At 27.7% G+C, this 19,138-nt stretch overlaps 3 protein-coding genes across 18 annotated transcripts; 2 read left to right on the top strand and 1 right to left on the bottom strand.

Moving 5' to 3' along the window:
• The first annotated feature begins 350 nt into the window (after positions 1-350).
• Positions 351-2,956, top strand: LOC143143530 (protein stunted). 2 transcript variants are annotated; one of them, XM_076304868.1, is made up of 4 exons: positions 351-528; positions 657-787; positions 2,170-2,195; positions 2,787-2,956. In XM_076304868.1, the coding sequence occupies exons 1-3, from the start codon at positions 500-502 to the stop codon at positions 2,181-2,183; spliced, it is 174 nt and encodes a 57-aa protein (XP_076160983.1). In that variant the 5' UTR covers positions 351-499; the 3' UTR covers positions 2,184-2,195; positions 2,787-2,956. The 2 variants fall into 2 exon arrangements, with proteins under 2 accessions (XP_076160983.1, XP_076160984.1); XM_076304869.1 differs by lacking the exon at positions 2,170-2,195 and having other exon boundaries at positions 353-528.
• On the bottom strand, positions 1,196-7,290 carry Th1 (negative elongation factor complex member TH1). Of its 4 annotated transcripts, XM_076304846.1 has the most exons (14): positions 7,069-7,158; positions 6,650-6,788; positions 6,376-6,559; positions 5,829-6,048; positions 5,632-5,739; positions 5,217-5,366; positions 4,894-5,024; positions 4,350-4,537; positions 4,003-4,255; positions 3,704-3,914; positions 3,317-3,457; positions 3,110-3,239; positions 2,982-3,036; positions 1,196-2,094 (listed from the first exon to the last, which is right to left on the bottom strand). In XM_076304846.1, the coding sequence occupies exons 3-13, from the start codon at positions 6,552-6,554 to the stop codon at positions 3,002-3,004; spliced, it is 1,746 nt and encodes a 581-aa protein (XP_076160961.1). In that variant the 5' UTR covers positions 6,555-6,559; positions 6,650-6,788; positions 7,069-7,158; the 3' UTR covers positions 1,196-2,094; positions 2,982-3,001. The 4 variants fall into 4 exon arrangements, with proteins under 4 accessions (XP_076160961.1, XP_076160962.1, XP_076160960.1 ...); XM_076304847.1 differs by lacking the exons at positions 6,650-6,788; positions 7,069-7,158 and adding an exon at positions 7,272-7,290; XM_076304845.1 differs by lacking the exon at positions 6,650-6,788 and having other exon boundaries at positions 1,197-2,094; positions 7,069-7,210.
• Positions 7,291-7,627: 337 nt separating this feature from the next.
• Angel (protein angel) lies at positions 7,628-18,384 on the top strand. 12 transcript variants are annotated; one of them, XM_076304862.1, is made up of 7 exons: positions 9,622-9,785; positions 14,327-14,702; positions 14,761-14,939; positions 15,400-15,773; positions 16,253-16,499; positions 16,647-16,710; positions 16,852-16,994. In XM_076304862.1, the coding sequence occupies exons 1-7, from the start codon at positions 9,702-9,704 to the stop codon at positions 16,860-16,862; spliced, it is 1,335 nt and encodes a 444-aa protein (XP_076160977.1). In that variant the 5' UTR covers positions 9,622-9,701; the 3' UTR covers positions 16,863-16,994. The 12 variants fall into 12 exon arrangements, with proteins under 12 accessions (XP_076160972.1, XP_076160970.1, XP_076160969.1 ...); XM_076304852.1 differs by lacking the exon at positions 16,647-16,710 and adding an exon at positions 17,560-18,384 and having other exon boundaries at positions 9,625-9,785; positions 16,852-17,263; XM_076304851.1 differs by lacking the exon at positions 16,647-16,710 and adding an exon at positions 17,495-18,384 and having other exon boundaries at positions 9,625-9,785; positions 16,852-17,263.
• The last annotated feature ends 754 nt before the right edge of the window (positions 18,385-19,138 follow it).

Genomic DNA, 19,138 nt, shown 5'->3' with positions numbered 1-19,138 from the left:
ACATACATTCGTTTTAAATGGAACTATGTATACGCCATAATAATATTTTCCTGCTATTCTTATTAATTATTTGTTAACTCTGTATTCATAATGTAATTTATTTAATTCATCATACAGAAAGGTTGATTTATCGTTTTAGAAATACAAAACGTAGTATACTGTAAATATCTTTCTTTACATAGTTTGATTTTTATCTACCATATCAATAATAAATTCATCGTATTTAATAATCCATACAAATCTATTCTTATAACATTTTCATCACTTCAGTTGTTTTTTCCATTATTTGAAAATGGTTGAAAATCGCTAAATATTGAAATTCTGAACAAAAATTAATTTACAACGTTGCCTACCTTGTAAATAGAGTACCTATGCCGAATCCATATTTTTTGAACGTGAGGCATTTCATATAAGGTTGGGAAGAGAATTGATCAGTTTTATCCGACCTACTGTAGTTAAGTCGCGTTTCTCTCTTTTCACAGTAAAAGTAATAATAGAAATGTCTGGGTGGAGGCAAGCTGGATTGAAGTAAGAAAATTCTTTTAAAGTATTCTTGCTAGTATTGTATATCAATATTAGTAAAAAAATGTTACATAATTTTTATGTAGTAATACAATTTGTATACATCCACATAATAAAATATTTTATATTTTTAGTTACATTAATTACTCGCAAATAGCTGCAAAACTTGTTAGGCAAGCTTTAAAGTCTGATTTAAGAGCAGAAGCTTTAAAACGTAATGAAGCAAATGTAAAGTGTACTCAATGGAAAGATGGTAAACCTGCTAGTAAGTACATTCATAAATAATATTACACTAAACAATATTATTCAATTAATTTATCTGTATTTTTTACATATATTTATTTATTCTTATTGTATATAAAATATATATTAGTATTTTAAAAAGATCTATATAAGAATAAAAATAAATAATTAAAACTATAATGGCTTTAGGAGTAATTATGTATTGGTAACACAATTATTGTGTCTTCAAACTCTTACGCATTCTGCATACACATACTTCCAATACATTCATTCATTCATTTTGAGTTTGGGACATGGAATGAAAATTTTACCAGAATATAATTGGCCTATCATTCATATTTTTTTGGAAGATTTGTCAGTAAAAAATACATTGTGGTAGCAAACTATTATCTTTTATTCATTTTATATTGCACTGATTACTAGTTGGTACTTTATTTATGTAGATTTAACTTTACATCATTATATAATTTTCCACATTATTAAATGTAAACATCTTTGAATAATTTATTATACTAATACATTTATTATTTTTTATAATTATTCTATAAATAATGTGACACTGTAGTACAAACAAAATTTATGTACAACATTGCTAGTGTTAGTTAATTAAAACATTAGTGCCATGTAACTACTTATATTTGTAGGGATTGGGGTGAAAGAGTATCACCACTAAGTGTTCATACTATTAGTTAATTAATGCTAAACACAAGCAAAATCACATTTTTTTTCAATAAAATAGTTTATTATTTTATAAACATATATTATAATAATCTAATTATTATCTTGTACGCTTGCCCTTAGCTTTAATTAAACATTTTATGCAATTAGGGATATTTCTTTTTATACTTAAACATGTATCTTTAATATTATTATCTTCATGCCATATTCTAATTAACTTTTCGGTAAGTTCTACCTTTGTTCTGGTAGTAATTTTCACTAGTATAATTTAAGTATCATCAGAGTGGGCTGCTTTCAAACTATGAGAGTATATTTACATCTTCCTCATATAAAAACTTATTTATAAATTATACTTCAAACGCATATTGTGAACATAGAAATATTCGTATTGAAATCATTTTTTTCATATTAGATATTGTAAGAATTCCTTAGTCTTTGGAATAAATTTGTGCAATAATTAGCAAAAAAAAATATTTACTCGTGTATTTAAAATTTCACCAGTAACTGTATTAATTTGACTATGTTTGTGCAATCCTATTAATTCAAATATGTTTTCCTATGTCACAAAAGAATATTGAACCCACTGTTACAGCATAAGAGAAGTAAAATAATCTTAGCTGGCACGGAAGTGTCCATGATTGACCAATATTCCTAAAAATGAGAATAGTCATAACTTTACTCTACATAAAAAATTACTTACTACATACAGAAATATTTTTATTACAGCTGAAAGAGATTAGTAACAACAATTTGTAAGTTTATAGTAACGTACAGCAACTGTTTGAAATCTATGTCTAATTAACTGTTTTTGTAAGGATGCATGGATAATAATACTTTTTTATTGTTTAATATAACACTAAAATCGTAACAAATTTAAATAACGTTAGGTGAACTAGAAAGAATCGTAGTTATTTGCATTTCGTATTTTATGTATATACATATATATAATATTGTATTAATATATATAAATTAAAAATATTGCACTATTAGTTTGATACGTGTAATTGTATTAAACATTATGCAACTACAATTTTATAAAAAATTTAGCATTACTAAATCGTAATAATTTTACAAAATAGTGTATTAAAAATACCAGTTTTTGGAATGTTTATTATGTACCAAGATGATTATTACTCTTTCATATTACTAAAAAACAAAGAAATAAGAGTTTTTTATATGACAAAATATGCATATAAACTAATAATTTTATCATAGCATGATTCTTAATAATATACTGTACTGTTAAAAAGTTAAATTGGTTTACTTTTGTTTATTAACAAATTCAAGAAATTTAGTAATTTATGTAGATTACATTGTGTTAATAGTAACTGTTTTTGTTGCAGAAAATTAATAAACCATGGTATCACAGATGAGTGGAAGTCATCCTTTTTCTAGATATGCGTCCATACACATTATGCATGACAGAAGAGATAAGAGTTTAATAAAGTAGTAATGTATATATGATAATTTCTCAATATGTTCATCTGAAGTAAAAATATCTTTTGCGAAGTTACCAATTTCTTTTTAATTTAACCTACCTTTATCAATTTTGGAAACATCATCTCACAGTAGGACAGTGTGCTTTACAATGTACTAAAAATAATAATTTCAATATTACATATAATTTTTTCAAAACTATTATCTGTACATTAACTAAGACACTTACCAATAAATTCTGAAACAAGATCATTATCGCTATCACCGCGCATTGTACCTGTGATTTCTTCGTCTTCTACCATAGGTAGAAATAAATGAACAAAGTCAGCAGTATATGGTGGGGCAATTGCTTCTAAAACCTAGTCATATAAATATATTTTTGTAGCTCTAATAATTTAGTATATTTATATTAATTTAAAAAATATTTATACTATACCTCCGTAACGAAATATCTAATTAAAGATACGTCTGTATCTCCACGTTGCCAACATTGTTTAATGTAACAAACTACTGGTACTACACAACCTCTGCTCAATAAATTGACCATTCTATCAATCAACATTTTTTTCATTTCCAACTGTACACCACGAAAACATGCAATTAGTTAATAGTAATTATTACCTAGGCTATATTGAATTACGTATGACAAATATGGTACTTTTGTTTATGTTCTGTAATTAAAAATGTGCTCTAAATACAGTAACTATGGTTTGACTCTTGAAATTTATCACTAGTGCTAGAATCATTATGTGATTCTATGAATTATGTGATATATATATATTAAACGAAGTAGATTTTTTTAAAAAGTGTTGACTACTCATACCTGCACAAGTATTTCTAATTCGTCCTGTTTACTTTCAAATAAATATACAAGAAGTTGTAACACTTTTGGATGTAATAAAGAATGACACACTACAACTTCATCAAGTAATGCAAGATGCACAGGACAATGTTCTGTACATAATTTGAAATATGATGGTTCTGTTACTGTGCATTCTACCCATCTAATTATTCCAACGCTTACAACAGGAAATCTAAAAAAAATTATTAAATTATAAACTTTCTCTCTTGTTACAATAATGTAGTAGCATGTCTACTAATATAAATTACCATAAATCATACCTTATACATTGATACAGAGTATGTAATTCAGCTATCAATTCAGTAGATCCTTTATTAATATTACAAATATTATGAACTTTTTCTATGGCTTGAATAGTTGTTTTTAGTTCATCTTTGTTTAATTTACGTGGATGTCCCTTTTTAGCTGGAATATCACATACACTAGCTGCATAAGCTAATAAATATATGTATTTTGACTTATGTTCAGGATTAATTTTTACACCTGGTTTAAAAAGCGCATCAACCAATAATTCTGCAATTGATTAATAAATTATAAACTTGTATGCATTCGTTGCATTTCTAAGAATAATAATATTGTAACATTATAAATAGATGCACCTTATTACCTAAAAACTGTGGATTACGAAGTAATTCTATAGGAGGTGGTTCTATTGTAGAATAATTTCGAAACAGTACACTAATATCAGCAGGATTTAAGGTATTTCGTGACAACATAGATGCCAATGCTTGACAAGCACTGGGACTACTTGAAGCTCCATTAAGTGCCATTGTAATTGGAGTAACATCATGATGACTAAAAAAGTATAAGCGAATATTTAAAAATATAAGTCCAATATAGAAGGAGAAGCATGTAATTTTAACAATTTCATTGAAATCAAACATATTAATATATCCATTGCGTGCACTTCCAGTAAGTAAAAGTATTAATATTTAGAAAATCATATAGTTCCATTAAAAAAACCATGGATGACATAGAAATCGCAAAAAAGTTATCTGCCAATCAGAATATTTACCTCTCCTAATTAAATAATTTCTTCCTCAAACATTTTTTTGTATTGTCAAAAGGAATGAAGACGTTTTGCGTGATAATGTTATGTACCTCATTCGATATAATATTGATTAACATATCAAAGTATTATATTTTCTTACTTTTGTTGAGCGCATTTAGTAATTTCCTGGGAAAGCCTTTTCATCATAAATCCGCCACGAGACTCTTGAGCAAGGATTTGTAATAATACTTGACTATAAACATAAGTATGTTGTCCATGACATACCATTTTCTATTAACAGAGAAATTATATGTAAATATTATAACATATTTATTGTAACATATAGAGTCATAAAGTTTTAATGTTTTCGATTTCTTTTCACAAAAGAAATTTTCAAGTTTATGCTTACACCATGACTTTGAAATGCCCTACATAAATAATTTATTATTAATAGAATACTTTTAATATTTTGCTATTACTAACTGCACATTCCTGTATACTTGACTGCCAATCCTCTGTATTTTGTAAGAAACCAGCAATTGCAGTTTTTAAAACTCGTGAAAATACTTCAATTTGTTGTGCAGCTGTTGAAATGCTTGTAATTTCACCTTGAAATCCTGCATCAGATATAAGCTGTAAAAAAAATAAAAAACAGAAAATTAAGGAAATACAAAACTGATATACGACACAGAGTAGTTCATATATCATGATCACTTAAAGTATAACCATTATTCTGAAAAATAAATAATTGCATATAGGTTGGTTTAATCTTGAAACAGTTATTGATGTTTTAATTACTCTTTCTATTTTTCAAAATAATAATTATTTAAAATCACATTTTAGACATTTATCATATTCAGTCCATTCTGTATATTTCAAACTTAAAAGGTACTTTTACCTTTATAGTAAAATTCAACATTAAACAATCAGGATACTCTTCTGCAAGCCTATAAATAAGAGATCTCCAAGTAGGATGTTGAATCATTTCTGTTAACCAGGCAGGTGTCTAAAGAAAAACAAATTGATTTTTAAATGTATATCAAATATTCATTTTAAACCTAGCACTAAATGTATGCACTGTTTAACAATATTTACTTCACCCTCTTCTGTAAAGATTTTATCTGCTTTTTTAGGATCAAATGTTTTCAGTATCATGTCTTTTAAATTATTTTCCACCATTGCTTGAACATCTGAAACTTTAACTCCAGCTAAAATAAGCCATTCTGCTAGAAGATTTGCCATTTGAGCACAAGCAGTATAATTTTTAGACAATAATTCTATCACTTGTTCTGGATTTCCACCAGTTAAGAAATATCTATAGAACAACAAAAAAATAAATATGTAACAAATTATTATAACATATGTAATAGATTTTTTGGAAAGTTAATACCATTAAGATATATTAATTTAAATATCAGTTTATCAAGATGCTACAAGCAGTCCCTTGAATGATTGTACATTCTCATGACTTAGAGGAACTCAAAAGTAATATAACAAACTTTGTTAAATAAACAAATAAGATACAGAAAAACGTTTATTATGCAATCTAATAAGTAGAGAAAGTAACCATGTACCTTTTTCGGAAAAGGTGCTTTTGTAAAAATAATAATTTAAATCGTATTGTTTTTAACATATATTATACCTTTTAAGTTGCATAAAGATACCAGGCTCCATAATATAATCATGTGTTTTAAATTTGTCTAAACATTCATTTAGTATTTTATGAGGATTATCAAAGCTATCTTCTCCTCCACCATCTTCAGTTGTTCTTGTCATTTCATCAGTCCAACCGCTATGATTTTCGTCATAATCTGATTCCATTATTTCTAAAAATAATTTATTAATTTTAAAAAAGTCTTATTTAAATAAATAACTAATACAAGAATATGAAGAAAGAAACTGAGTGCGTTCAATACTGTTAATATTGTTTAATCATGAAGGAGACATGTATTATTAACATATACTTAGACAATAACAAATTCAAAGTATTCAATTGGTTACGTCAATCATCTCATCAAAATTTTACTCAAAATTTTTCTTATGTATTGATAAAACCTGGAAAAACAAATTTAAATAAAGGAATCCTACTTTTTCATAACTATTTTATACTGTATACATTATCAAATTTATGACTTAATAAATTATTAATAAAACTTTCCATACTTGTATTAAATTCTAAAACAGAGATCCAAGTTTAATATGAAACAAAATTTAAAAAGAAAAACAAGATTAAGTATGTAAACATACTAACAATACCTTTCATGAACAGATTATACAATTAGGTTAGATTATAATATATACAGCTTCACAATATTCTTTGATAATAATTACTTACTTCTATTGTTTGATTATCTCAAATAAATTAACGATTTATCGTTTCTATCTATTTTATAAACAATGTATGTACGTAATCGCGTACAATTTCAGAAAAATCAAATAGAAAAACAAAGGATATAAATGATTAGAAACTTTGCTCTCTTAAAATCACTAGACATATAATACCGCCAAATAACCGCCATTTTATAGTAAAATGAATACCTGTAATTCAATTCAAATATTACAATTTCTATATTTTTGTAAATATAATTTTTATTTGTTTCTAATAACTGAAAATAAGTTTCTTAAATTATCCCGAATGAGTTTTCCCAATAAAATATACAAAAAATTGTCAGTAATTACGTATTTTACTGACACCATCACTAATTCCAAAATGCCCAAAATTCTCATGCCCATACAAGCGTAAAAATTTGTACAGCAAGTTAGATTTGTAATAATTACATTATGAAAACTAAGAGTGAACTACAAATAGTTTTTGCTTCAGAACATTCAGTGACCTTCCCTCTCCATCATATTTCAAGACCTTTGAAATCGGTAGTGGTGTCAGTAAAGTATATAAGGCGCGAATTTGAACTACAACTCAAAGTCTAATAATAATATCTTGAAAACTAAGAGTGAACGACAAATATTTTTTGGTCCCGTACATTTAGTGACCTTCCCTTTCAACATACTTCAAGATCGTTAAAATCGGTAGTGGCGTCGATCAAGTACGTAATTACTTCTTTCTTGTATCATTTGAATTGTTTTGTATAGAATACACTAAAATTCTAACTATAATTGATTCATACATCCATCAATCTTGTGACAGTGTTGCCCGTGTTTTACCATTGGAAAATTTAATTATGAATATTTATTCACAAATGTAGAGACCACCTCCATGTTACAGAATTTAAAATAATTTAAAACGTACGTGCAGGGCCATACGTAGCTATTTTGATGCCCGAGGCAAGAATAGAATGTGGCGCACTTCGCTTATTTGTTTACGCTAGGTGCATATATGTATACGAATATTTTACATTGTTGACGAAAACAATGTTGACTTTTGTAAAAAAAATTAAATTAGGTGAAAATCATTGTCGTGAACTATGCGGACGGTAGAGTGTTAAAATAGTTACTTTAATTTTATTTACTTTTAAAAGTGCCTCTTCTGCCCCGGCATTGCCTCGACCCTGCGTGAACGTCATATAGCAGTATCCTTGAAGAGGTTATATAGAGCATTTATTTCATTTAATAAATGTCTTCATTTCAAAATTTTAGTTGAAAAAAATTGTGCAAATATGGTACTTGGATTTTTGTGATGTTTCGCTGTATATTACATTAATTGCAATATACTACAATATAGTAAATATACTTTATTTATTAATATAAGCATTTTGCAAGTATTTAATTTGAGCCAGTAATTTTCTTTAAATAATTTGTTGCATTCAGTGAATAAAAAATGTAATTAATAAAAGCAACTTAATTTTGGGTTTATTAAATTAAAGAAATTTACATTGGAAAAGAATGGTAATAGCTTTTAAATAAGTTATATGTGCATCAAATTCAATAATATTTATATTTAATAACTACATTGTTACTTTAAATTCTAACATAACAAAGCTTTAGTAAAATCTTAATGAACAAACTAAAGAAAGAATTAACAGGAAATATTAAAGGTGTAAGAAAGATTGAAATAATAAAAGTTAAAAAATGTAATGAAATAAAGTAAGTAGCTTAAAAAATAACCTGCATGTATTGCATTTGATATAATAGTAGTTCTATAGTTGTCAAAAGAACAATAAAATAATCAGATATTATAAAAATAGAAGATAGAGTTTAAAAAAGATTGACACCAAATAGCTCAGTTCAATATATGTATAATCTATTTCTTTACAACAATAAAAAATAATTTCCATTGGTTCTTTAAGACCCAGATGTTTCACTTACGGATTAAAATTTTGTGATAACTCACTCCGATTCTTACTATTATTCAAAAGTGTACTCTTCAAATGGATTTTATATAAAATCTGGCTTGAAGAAGAACATTATTTTGTGTATTAGATCATGTTATAACCATATTGCTTTAAGAATTCTATCTAACATGACCATGTGATTACAAAATTTTGTATTTTCTGTTGTCAAATTATGTGTATATTTTTGAATTTTCTAACTCAAGTATAAGATGTTATAAAATGAAATAATTTAAAAATAAATAAATTCATAACTGGATCATTGTTTATAATGTTCTACATATTATATTTTGTTACTTAATATTTAATTGAAAAATACAATAACAAAATAAAAATATCATGATCAATACATTTTTCTAACAATTAATTTAGTATATGTATAAATTTCTCTCTAAATTATCATATTTTTAACAAATACCCATAATAATATATAGTACAAGAATGTTATCCACATTACTAGTTTATTTGGTGAGGGGTTTTGTGAAATTATAAACGTTCAACCCAAGTCAATGATTATAGAATTTAAAAACGGATCATTGTGCGAATTGCCTATTGTGCATGGTGACCACATTGTCTGTTTTGCTACAGGGATATTCCTACTTTTACTGACAACGAGTGACATAACCTAACCTATGCACCTACGCATAGTCATGTATTAATATTTCTACTGCTTTGTAAATAAATGAATGCAGCAAGTAGGTTGTTACGGAAAATTCACATGACGTGTATTGAGATCTCTTGTAAACTTTTCCAATTTGAAGCTAAGGTAATTATTAATTATTCGATTCTTATTTTGTTTTTTTATTTATGTGTGATTTTGCATTGCGCAACAAGATTGTATTTCATTTTCTTTGATTACTTTTATATCTTGTACAGATTTAAAATTTGAGGTGTAAATTCTAAATTCCGTATTTATGTTGTAATGTGAGTACTGTATGAGTACTGTATTATTTCCATAATTTTTCCAACTTTACAAGATTTTATCATGATTATTAATGTAATACACAACACAAATTAATACTTCCTTATCTATAACTGAATCAAATAAAAATAATACAGTAATAGTAATATAATTAATAATGGAATTAAAAATTAGAATATAAAATTAAATACTGAAATAAAACTATTCTAATACAAAATTGAATATACGGAATATTTTAGTAATATACAAACACAAGGTTATAAATTTTTGAGTGATTTTTAAATTAAAGATTATAATAGCCCTTCTGTAAATAGTTAGAATCCTTCTTTTGATATTTTCTAATACTTTTAGATGCTTTGTTACTTTAAAATTGGGTTAAAAGTGTTTCAAAATGTCATATCCAAATAAAATTAATATTTATTAATAATTATTAATATGGAATTAATATTGTTAACAATTCAATTAACTGAAATAATCGAAGTTATTACAGACTGCAGTAATTGAAGAAAAACATCCATAATTGTCTAGTAAGTAAGCAGGTAGCATTTCATAATAGTGTTAGATAATACATTTGTATCAAGTGAGAATGAATAAGATTAAAATTTGGCTTTAATCTTATTCATCCTCATGTATGAACTACATTTTATAGTTTTAAATTAGTTATCATTTGTTTCTGCCTTTATGAAACTCATATTAACAAATTTTTATATTAAAAAATTTGCAAACATTATTTGAAACACTTTTTTGCATTAAAAAGTGAATAGTTTTTCTGAGACAGAATCATAAATTTACTTGTTAGATGGTAAAAAGCTGTTGAAAAGAATAGTGTATACAGTATTTTATAAAATACAATTATATACAAACAATTTTCTTACATGTTTTTAATAAAAATTTGTATATACATTTAGAGTAACTTAATTATATCTATATTAACAGAATAATTATTATCATCTATAAACTAACATTGGAAGATAATATTATATATAAAAATACAAAATATTCGAACCAAGTCACAAATAGTTAACACTAGAGAAATTACAATAATAATTCAGTTTTTAAATGAATCAATATTAATTATAATACATAAAATGTATTGTTTAATATTAAAATAATACTGCTTCAATATTAAACATAATTTTTTATGTACCTTTATCTGTAACGATATTATGAAAATGTGACCTTATAAAATATCTTGCAATATATAAAATCTCTTATTTATAGTCTAAGAGATTACCTAGAGTCAATAAACCATTCATGTAGTAAATAGTAATTATTATTCATTATTTACGTTCGTTTAAAAAAGTTCCTCAAGAATTTTTTTAAGTTCCTTTTTTTAAAAGATTTTAAAATTGTCGATGATTTTTTAATGATCGATAAAATAACAAATGTAATCGTCTAAAACAATACATCGGTACGATCATTCGATCATAAAATTTAAACACGATTTTTCGAAGTCCTTTCGATATCGATATACAGTCCAGTCCTAGTTGTCATCTTAATGAGCACAAATACAACGACCAGATATTTTTATAAATTAATTATAAAAAAAATAATCTTTCTTCAGGTCATCAATATCAGTTTGCTGTATGGATTTTTTCTTGGTACTAGAAAGTACTTTTTATACTTTCCTGAATGTAATTTTTTCGGATCACAAATATTATTATAACAATATACACCGGAAAACGGATTAAGCGTTTAAAATTTCGAACAATACTGATTTTGCTGTGCAAATTTGTGCTTTACGTTAATGCTGATGTCATGTTATTGGCTGGCATGGTGGAGGTGGTTGTGTTTGTAGATGATGGGTAAATACGTTTTTTTATGGGTGTAACTATTTCGAGAGGAATGGATAGGGAGAGGGAATATTATTTTTACTTTCCCTTTCTTGTATTGATATGAAATTTCTGAACCTGGTCTGTGAAAAACAATAAGAATACTCTCCCGTTGTCCAAAAATCCAATTTTCTGTTCTTTTGAAGGCATTAAAGTTAAAATTCGAGGGATAAGAATCTTCGCGATTGCCAGGTGAAACACTAGGTACGGCTTTTGTATCCTGATCCCCTAACAAGGGAATAATGCGTCGAAGTATAAATCGTTGATTTCTAAAAAAACTTTTACAAGTAGTTTTTACAAAAAATTGAACTATTAAGAGTAGGGAAAAAATTTTAAAGTAAAGCTTATGTATTTTTAAAGAATGAATTCAGCTATGTAATCAGTTTTTATAAAATTCCGTTTGTTGTAATGATACGTTATGGATTCTAAAGAATTTTGCAAGTAACTCTTCAGACTTATTAATGTATTCAAACGTGAATATTAATATATATGCTAGAAACATTAATTAAGATGCAGTCTTTGATTCATAATGGACTAACGCCTTCGTAAAAAAATTATTTAAATATGACTGGTTTCGATGCACACATATACATATATGTATGTATGAATAACAGATCAGGAGAATATAGAAATCTAGTAAATGTATGCTTTACACTTTCTCGTATTGTGGTTTACTTAAGATGTTTCTGGTGTCGGGGACATTTTTACTCGAATCGTTTCATTGAACATTTTCATTATTGTACAAATTATTTTGCATAATTTCTACACAAGCGAGATATTTTTCAAGGATAACATATTTTTTTGATAAACGTAGAAAAGTCCACGAAACTCAACTTGTTACGGGTTTCGGACAGTACTCAATCAATTGTCTTTTTTACTTAACCCTCTGTTATATAAATTTTATTTCATCTTCGGAAACACGATGTGCAAATCCCGTAAAATTTTCTCGGTGAACTTTATAGAAATTGGTTTCATTGAGTTTCCAATCGGATACATTATGCAATACAGGGTTAAGGTCTTTTGACCGTGAATCAGTCGAGCGAAATTTGCATCTTACCTTTCGTACTTCTAAAAGCGGAGATCCGCACCGCGAAATTTCTCTACAGCAGCGTTAGCAATTTTCGGCATTCGAAGAATAACTAAGATCCGGCAGTATATTATTAAAAACATCGTAAAAGTTTACGACTTCTTCGATCGTACGTGTCCGTGGACTCCGTATCTCGCGCAGAGTGTGAGTAAATTACGAACAGAGTCATTTTCGTTATAACGTAGAAAGTAATAATTTCAAAATATCCGTATTGTTTGCGAGCATTGAGCAACAGAAAAATTAATAGTCAGAAATGAGTAAAATTAGAATTTGTATAAATTACACGAATGTCTCTGTCGTTATACGTACGAATTTTTAAAAATGAAAAATCGAAATTTCGCATTTAAGTATCGGCAGATTTTTGGGCTTCTCTTTAAAAAAGTATTAGAACAATCGATTTAGAATAACGATCAAAGTTGCCAGCTTATCATATCTTATCTGCTCCAGAGCCACGCAGTAAATATTCTTCTGAAGAAGATGTAGTTTCTTCACTGGCAATCTTCATTTGTTGTTCTAACAATCATTCTAACTTCGCGGGTCGATTTTTACGCTTTAAGGTCGATTACAATGATACAGCAAAGATCCTCGTTCCCCCAGCATTCTGCCAATGATTTGTCCAATTTTAATATTTAATGCTTGCGTAATGAGTAATATATTAATCTTGCTCTATCATTAAATACGCGAGCAAGAAGGTCTAGTGGCAGTTTCTACAAGGGGGCCACCGCTTAACGTTGTATTCGAAACGAATTTCCATTTAAGAGTGGAAACTTTCATTGTTAGTTTGAGTGAAACTGCTTAAACATTTTTCTAATACTAGAACTCATCATCGATGTCTAACTCGTTATCAAGTATGTACAATTTTTACTTTCAGGGCAATATGCGTGCATTCATCCTTTGGTTTACCATTGTTTTTCCGTGCATTCTTGTAGCTTCGAACTCGAAATTTTTGAACACAATTAATATGTTCCTTTATTACTATTTTTATATTTCCTTCATATAGTATTGATTCAACAGCGTCTTTAAATGTTTTGTCACCGCCAATATAGTTGGTGTATTTTACTTCACATCATTATTCCTTTCAATTAAAGTGCGTCGCATTTAAAGGTTTATTCTCAGGGTTGAAGAACCTGCGGCCTTTTTTACATATTGCCGTCTCAAGTATCGTATACTTTGAAAATTAAAAATTATTATTTTTAAAGCATTAAATTGTTTGTTAATGTTGAAAATAAATATTTAACATAATCGAATTATTTATCAATATGTTTATTTCTACTCAAAATATCTATTTTAATAAATGCTTTTATTATTTATTAATATATTGAAGTCAGTCTAAATTATAAAAATAATCAAAATAAAACCAAAATTAAGTAACTGAGAAAAGTAATAAAGAAGTAATTGAATGTATTGGAATCTTTAAACAAAATTTTTGAAAATGTGATTAATTTATAATTTTATTATATTTGCAGAGTCATAATAATATTATTCCATTTTCAACTCCTTGTATGTTAGGAGAAATAGTGAAGCCAGTATTTCTAAGAAATTTTTGTAAAAGTGCATTGATATTTCAAAGATTAATATCAACTTACTCGAATTTGATGAAAACCGTAACAAATTCCCCAGCACAACAGACATTCAATCAAGCATCGATGAAGTCTTTCTTGGAAACATATTATCAGCCCGACAATAATTGTGAGACGTCATTATCTTTTGCATCAGAAAATGCAGCATATGAAAGCAATTCTCAGACAGTTGCCCTTGAAACATCAATACTTTTCAAAGATAGGTATCTGGCAGATAGACAAAGGTATAAAGCAATAAGACAATGGAAATATATACAGAAAGGTAAAGTTAGTATATTCTTATTAAAGAAGAAGGATTAATACTCATCTAATTTTTCCAGAGAACCTGATCACTAATTCCAAAGATTATTTTATTATAAGACTACTCTCCTTCAATATTTTGGCCCAGTACCTATTAGAATCTTATCCATATCTGTATAAGAAACACAACCAACAGGCATTACCTTGGAAAACTAGGAAGCAATTTCTCTTACAAGAGATTTTAGAAGCACAAGCTAATGTTAGTTTTCTTAACAAAATACTAAATTTTATACAATTCAGAATAATGTTATAATTTAATATAATAAAGTATATAAAATTACATATTTTTTAAGAATGATCACTTGTTTAACGATTGAGATTAACTTTATGCTTCAAGAACATATTAACTCGTTTGTAATGATATTAATTTGAAATACAATTAAAAAATATATGAAATCATGTGAGGGAAATAAATGCATTCGAGCATAGACTAAAATAATTCTGATAGTGCAATAATACTTTAAATTGGTCAATAAGAACACAATTTAAATTATATCTAAATAATTTTAAAATGCAAGTTTTCATCATTTTCACACCTGTACTGAAAAAAAAAATGTGTAATTTCAAAATTGTACTTTGCAATAAAAGTATTTACATTATATTAGAAATAGGATAGTATATATATTTAATTTGGATAATAATTTTATCTGTTTCATTAGGTAATATGTCTTCAAGAGATGCAAAAAGAACATTTGCAGGAGTTTTTAGTTCCGTTCAAACAGCTGGGTTATAACTTTATATATAAGAAAAGAACGAACGACAAAAACGATGGTTTGTTATTTCTTTATCGCTCAGATCAGTTTGTTCTTCTTGAATATTCAACGGTTGAGTTTCATCAAACAAATATGGACATCCTGAATAGAGACAATGTTGCAATTGTTGCAAAATTAGCCATCAAGGAAAATCCAGAAACACAGTTAGTGATTGCCACAACACATTTGCTTTACAATCCTAAACGAAATGATATACGACTTGGACAAACACAACTTCTTCTAGCAGAAATTGAGAGGATTGCTTTTTTAGAGAACACAATGTAAGTAATCATTTTAGTCAATTAAAATTTAGTTTAAAAAATTACTTTAAGTGTATTGGAAATCTTAAAGGAACCTTTGACAAAAATTATATAATTTCAAATTGTTTATGTACTTTTATTGTTAGATGCATAATGTATGTGGGTTCAGTAGGAATGAGATTAATTTAGTCTGTAAAACACATTTATATATATACATATAAAACGCGCGCGCGTGTGTGTATGTGTGTCATAATACAAAATTTGTTTCCTGTGAAAATTTGAAAAATTCTTTTATTCATTGAATTTGTCTTACATTGCCCACAATATTGAAACTCCTTTTATTATAAAATACAATTTTTTATAAAAATATTGTTTTAAAAAATTATAAGATCTTATAAAGCAATATTTTAATGGTCAACTAATTGACAAAAGGTATTTAATTTTAATCAATTTTCATGTGTAAAGTTCCGTTTAACCCACAATTGTTAAATGTTATCTAGGACGGGTGCCAAATATCTACCAATTATATTGACAGGGGATTTTAATTTAGAACCATATTCTGGAGTTTATAAATTCATTACGGAGGGAACATTCGAATACCAAGGAAAGGGAAAGGACCTCAAAGAAACACGGTTTCAGTCCCTTTCAAATTTTTTAATTCCACCTCATCTTTTCGTTACGGACAATTGTCAACATTTGAATATTTTAAAGAAAAGGTTATCTGAAAAGGGGACTACAATGGTAATGGTATGATTCTTTAATAACAAATAAACATAGAAAAATGTGAAACAATTCTTTATTGATATCTTATTATGTATTCACATTGTGGACTGCTCTTTATGTACATAGATTGTATTTTTTTAAGTTTTTGCTAATTGTTGCAATTGTTCACAGTTGTTGAACTGCAGAAAGGCAAATGATAAGAGTTATGTATTTCTACATAATAATAAAAGCATATGTTAGTAATAGCACTTTTTGTTCTAATCAAGAATTATGGAGTATTTAACAATTTTTGAATTCACTTTATGTTATGAATTCTCTTAATGTTAATGTGATTTTTACACTTCTATTCAAATTAATACTTTCATATTGTTTACAGCTAGAAAATAGCAACTGTGTTACCTCAAAGGAAAATTTGTCAGCTAATGCTTCATCAATATATCAAAATGTGAATGAAAATACGACTGATCTTCAAATAATAGAAGTTACAAGTGGCTATTGTGCAAAATTTAGTTCTGGTACTCTTACGCATCCATTCCATTTCAATAGTGTGTATACACACCAAAACCATCGAGGAGAGCGTGAAGCTACGACTAATCAGGGAGAGTGGATTACAGTTGATTATATCTTTTATAGCAATTTGGAACCTTTCGAAAAATATAGATTACCAACAACAGAAGAGTGCACAAATTTAAAATCGATACCGAATTTTGTGGTTGGTAGCGATCATTTTTGTTTAGGTACCACATTTAGAATACCCAAAGCAAAACTCTAGGAATGTTAATATAATGGTTTGTATACAATAAAACTTCTGTATTTATAAGTCGCGTATAAAAAAAAATCTTGTATTAAATGTATGAATATAGAAAATAACGTACAAAGAGAAAAAGGTATTTTATATTAAAACAAGCAAACGTTATTTTTATTCCTTTTTTCGTGGTAAATATATTACAAACAATTGTAACTTATTTAAAATATTTATTTGTTATGTTGGTGAAAGAGTTCATTTGTTTTATTTCTAGTTTGGTTTTATAACAATTAACTGGGCTTATGCATGAAAAGGTTTATACATAGTCAAATTTTGTAGGTTTACCCATAGATTTGACCATTCTTTTTCCATGAAAAAGATTAACAAGAAAGGCGATCATTCAAACCCCTTGGTAGATCTTTAATAATTCTGTACATGTATGGACCGCTTTAATATATTGTTCTCTCCACCACTAAACTAGATGGAATGGATAATTTTTTGTGACTTCTACTACAAATTCCAACAGTGGTTGGACTCCCTGTGCAGTTTCGTCCAGAGTGTGGTATTACCACTGGGACTAAGAAATCTTGACATAATCAATAGTCGAATTTGACATCATTGTGATCAGATATCAATGAAGTCAAAGAAGAGTTGAAGACAACACTTCCAAGAATCTGCAAAATAGTGCCACTTTCTCAGCTATCATGTTATCCTGATACCAAAGTTCTAACGTCGGCTAAAAATTCTCGACAGTAGTTCGAAAATTTCAATTCACAAAATTTCTTGAAAATGACGTCACAATTTTTGCCGATATTGGAACTTTGGTATTAGAAGTAAAAAAAGTGGCATAAATGTGCAGATTTCCAAAAAATTCTACAAAGTAAAGTTTTCAAATTTTTGCTAGAAATTTTTAACTGATTTTAGAGCTTTAATATCCGTGGAACATGACAACCGAGGTGATGGTACGACTTTTTACTTATTTTTAAAACCTTTCATAAAAACTCTAAGTTGGATAGGTGAAATGAAACTTCAGAATAGGTATTAGTGTAATATATGTGTACAATGTATATAATATAAGTGTAACAGATATTACTTAATTTTAAATTATTAATGCAATATTATAAAATTATAATTTATCACAACAATAAAGAAATAAAAACTGTACTTATTTACGAAATTGCTCATATGAAATCCAAACATAAATATAAACTTTTACAATTGTAAACTAACTAGCATTAATACTTGTTGTTTGAAGTAAATAAAGCACGTCAAACACATTTTCTTCTCCTTCACGATACACTTGTCAAAGGGCATAACGACAGTGACATAAATGCGAAAGATTAATTTTGGCTACATATACTACCTTGATCAAAAAGTTTTAGGACTTTATTCATAAAATCAAAAATACAAATTTATTCGTCCAAATCGATATGGTCCCCTTCAAAGTAGTCCCCATTGACTGCAATGCACTTGTGCCAGCGCTTGATCCAATCCTCGAAACACCGCTGGTACTCAATTTTCGGTATGTCCATCAGAGCCGTCTTCGATTTTGTCATGACCTCCTCTCGGGTACTGTAACGCGTTCCGCGAAGCGATTTTTTAATTCGGTTGAACAGAAAAAAGTCGCAGGGAGCCAGATCTGGTGAATTTGAAGGCTGCTGGATAGTGTTCGTGTTGTTTTTCGTCAAAAACTCGCGGATAAGGATCGCATTGTGCGCCGGTGCGTTATCGTGGTGCAAAATCCACGAGTTGTTTGCCCACAAATCTGGCCTTTTTTGACGAATTGCTTTGCGCAAACGTCTCAAAACGCCCAAATAATATTCTTTGTTGACTGTCTGTTTTTCTGGCAAGAATTCTTGATGCACAACACCATTGTAATCCATGAAAACCGTGAGCATCGCCTTCTTTCTTGACTGAA

This window comes from Ptiloglossa arizonensis, chromosome 2, assembly GCF_051014685.1.
Source record: "Ptiloglossa arizonensis isolate GNS036 chromosome 2, iyPtiAriz1_principal, whole genome shotgun sequence".
NCBI lineage: Eukaryota > Metazoa > Arthropoda > Insecta > Hymenoptera > Colletidae > Ptiloglossa > Ptiloglossa arizonensis.
This window is presented reverse-complemented; position numbering and strand designations above follow the sequence as displayed.

Bases quoted from the DNA above. Each gene is read 5' to 3' on its own strand.
- Angel (XM_076304852.1), top strand. From the start codon at position 9,702: ATGAATGCAGCAAGTAGGTTGTTACGGAAAATTCACATGACGTGTATT. The intron at 14,940-15,399 runs GTTAGTTTTCTT...CTGTTTCATTAG, and splicing joins TTTTAGAAGCACAAGCTAAT to GTAATATGTCTTCAAGAGAT. The intron at 15,774-16,252 runs GTAAGTAATCAT...AATGTTATCTAG, and splicing joins GCTTTTTTAGAGAACACAAT to GACGGGTGCCAAATATCTAC.
- LOC143143530 (XM_076304868.1), top strand. From the start codon at position 500: ATGTCTGGGTGGAGGCAAGCTGGATTGAA. The intron at 529-656 runs GTAAGAAAATTC...TTATATTTTTAG, and splicing joins TGGAGGCAAGCTGGATTGAA to TTACATTAATTACTCGCAAA.
- Th1 (XM_076304847.1), bottom strand. From the start codon at position 6,554: ATGGAATCAGATTATGACGAAAATCATAGCGGTTGGACTGATGAAATG. The intron at 4,256-4,349 runs GTAATAAGGTGC...AATCAATTGCAG, and splicing joins TCGTAATCCACAGTTTTTAG to AATTATTGGTTGATGCGCTT. The intron at 3,915-4,002 runs GTATGATTTATG...AATTTTTTTTAG, and splicing joins ACTCTGTATCAATGTATAAG to ATTTCCTGTTGTAAGCGTTG.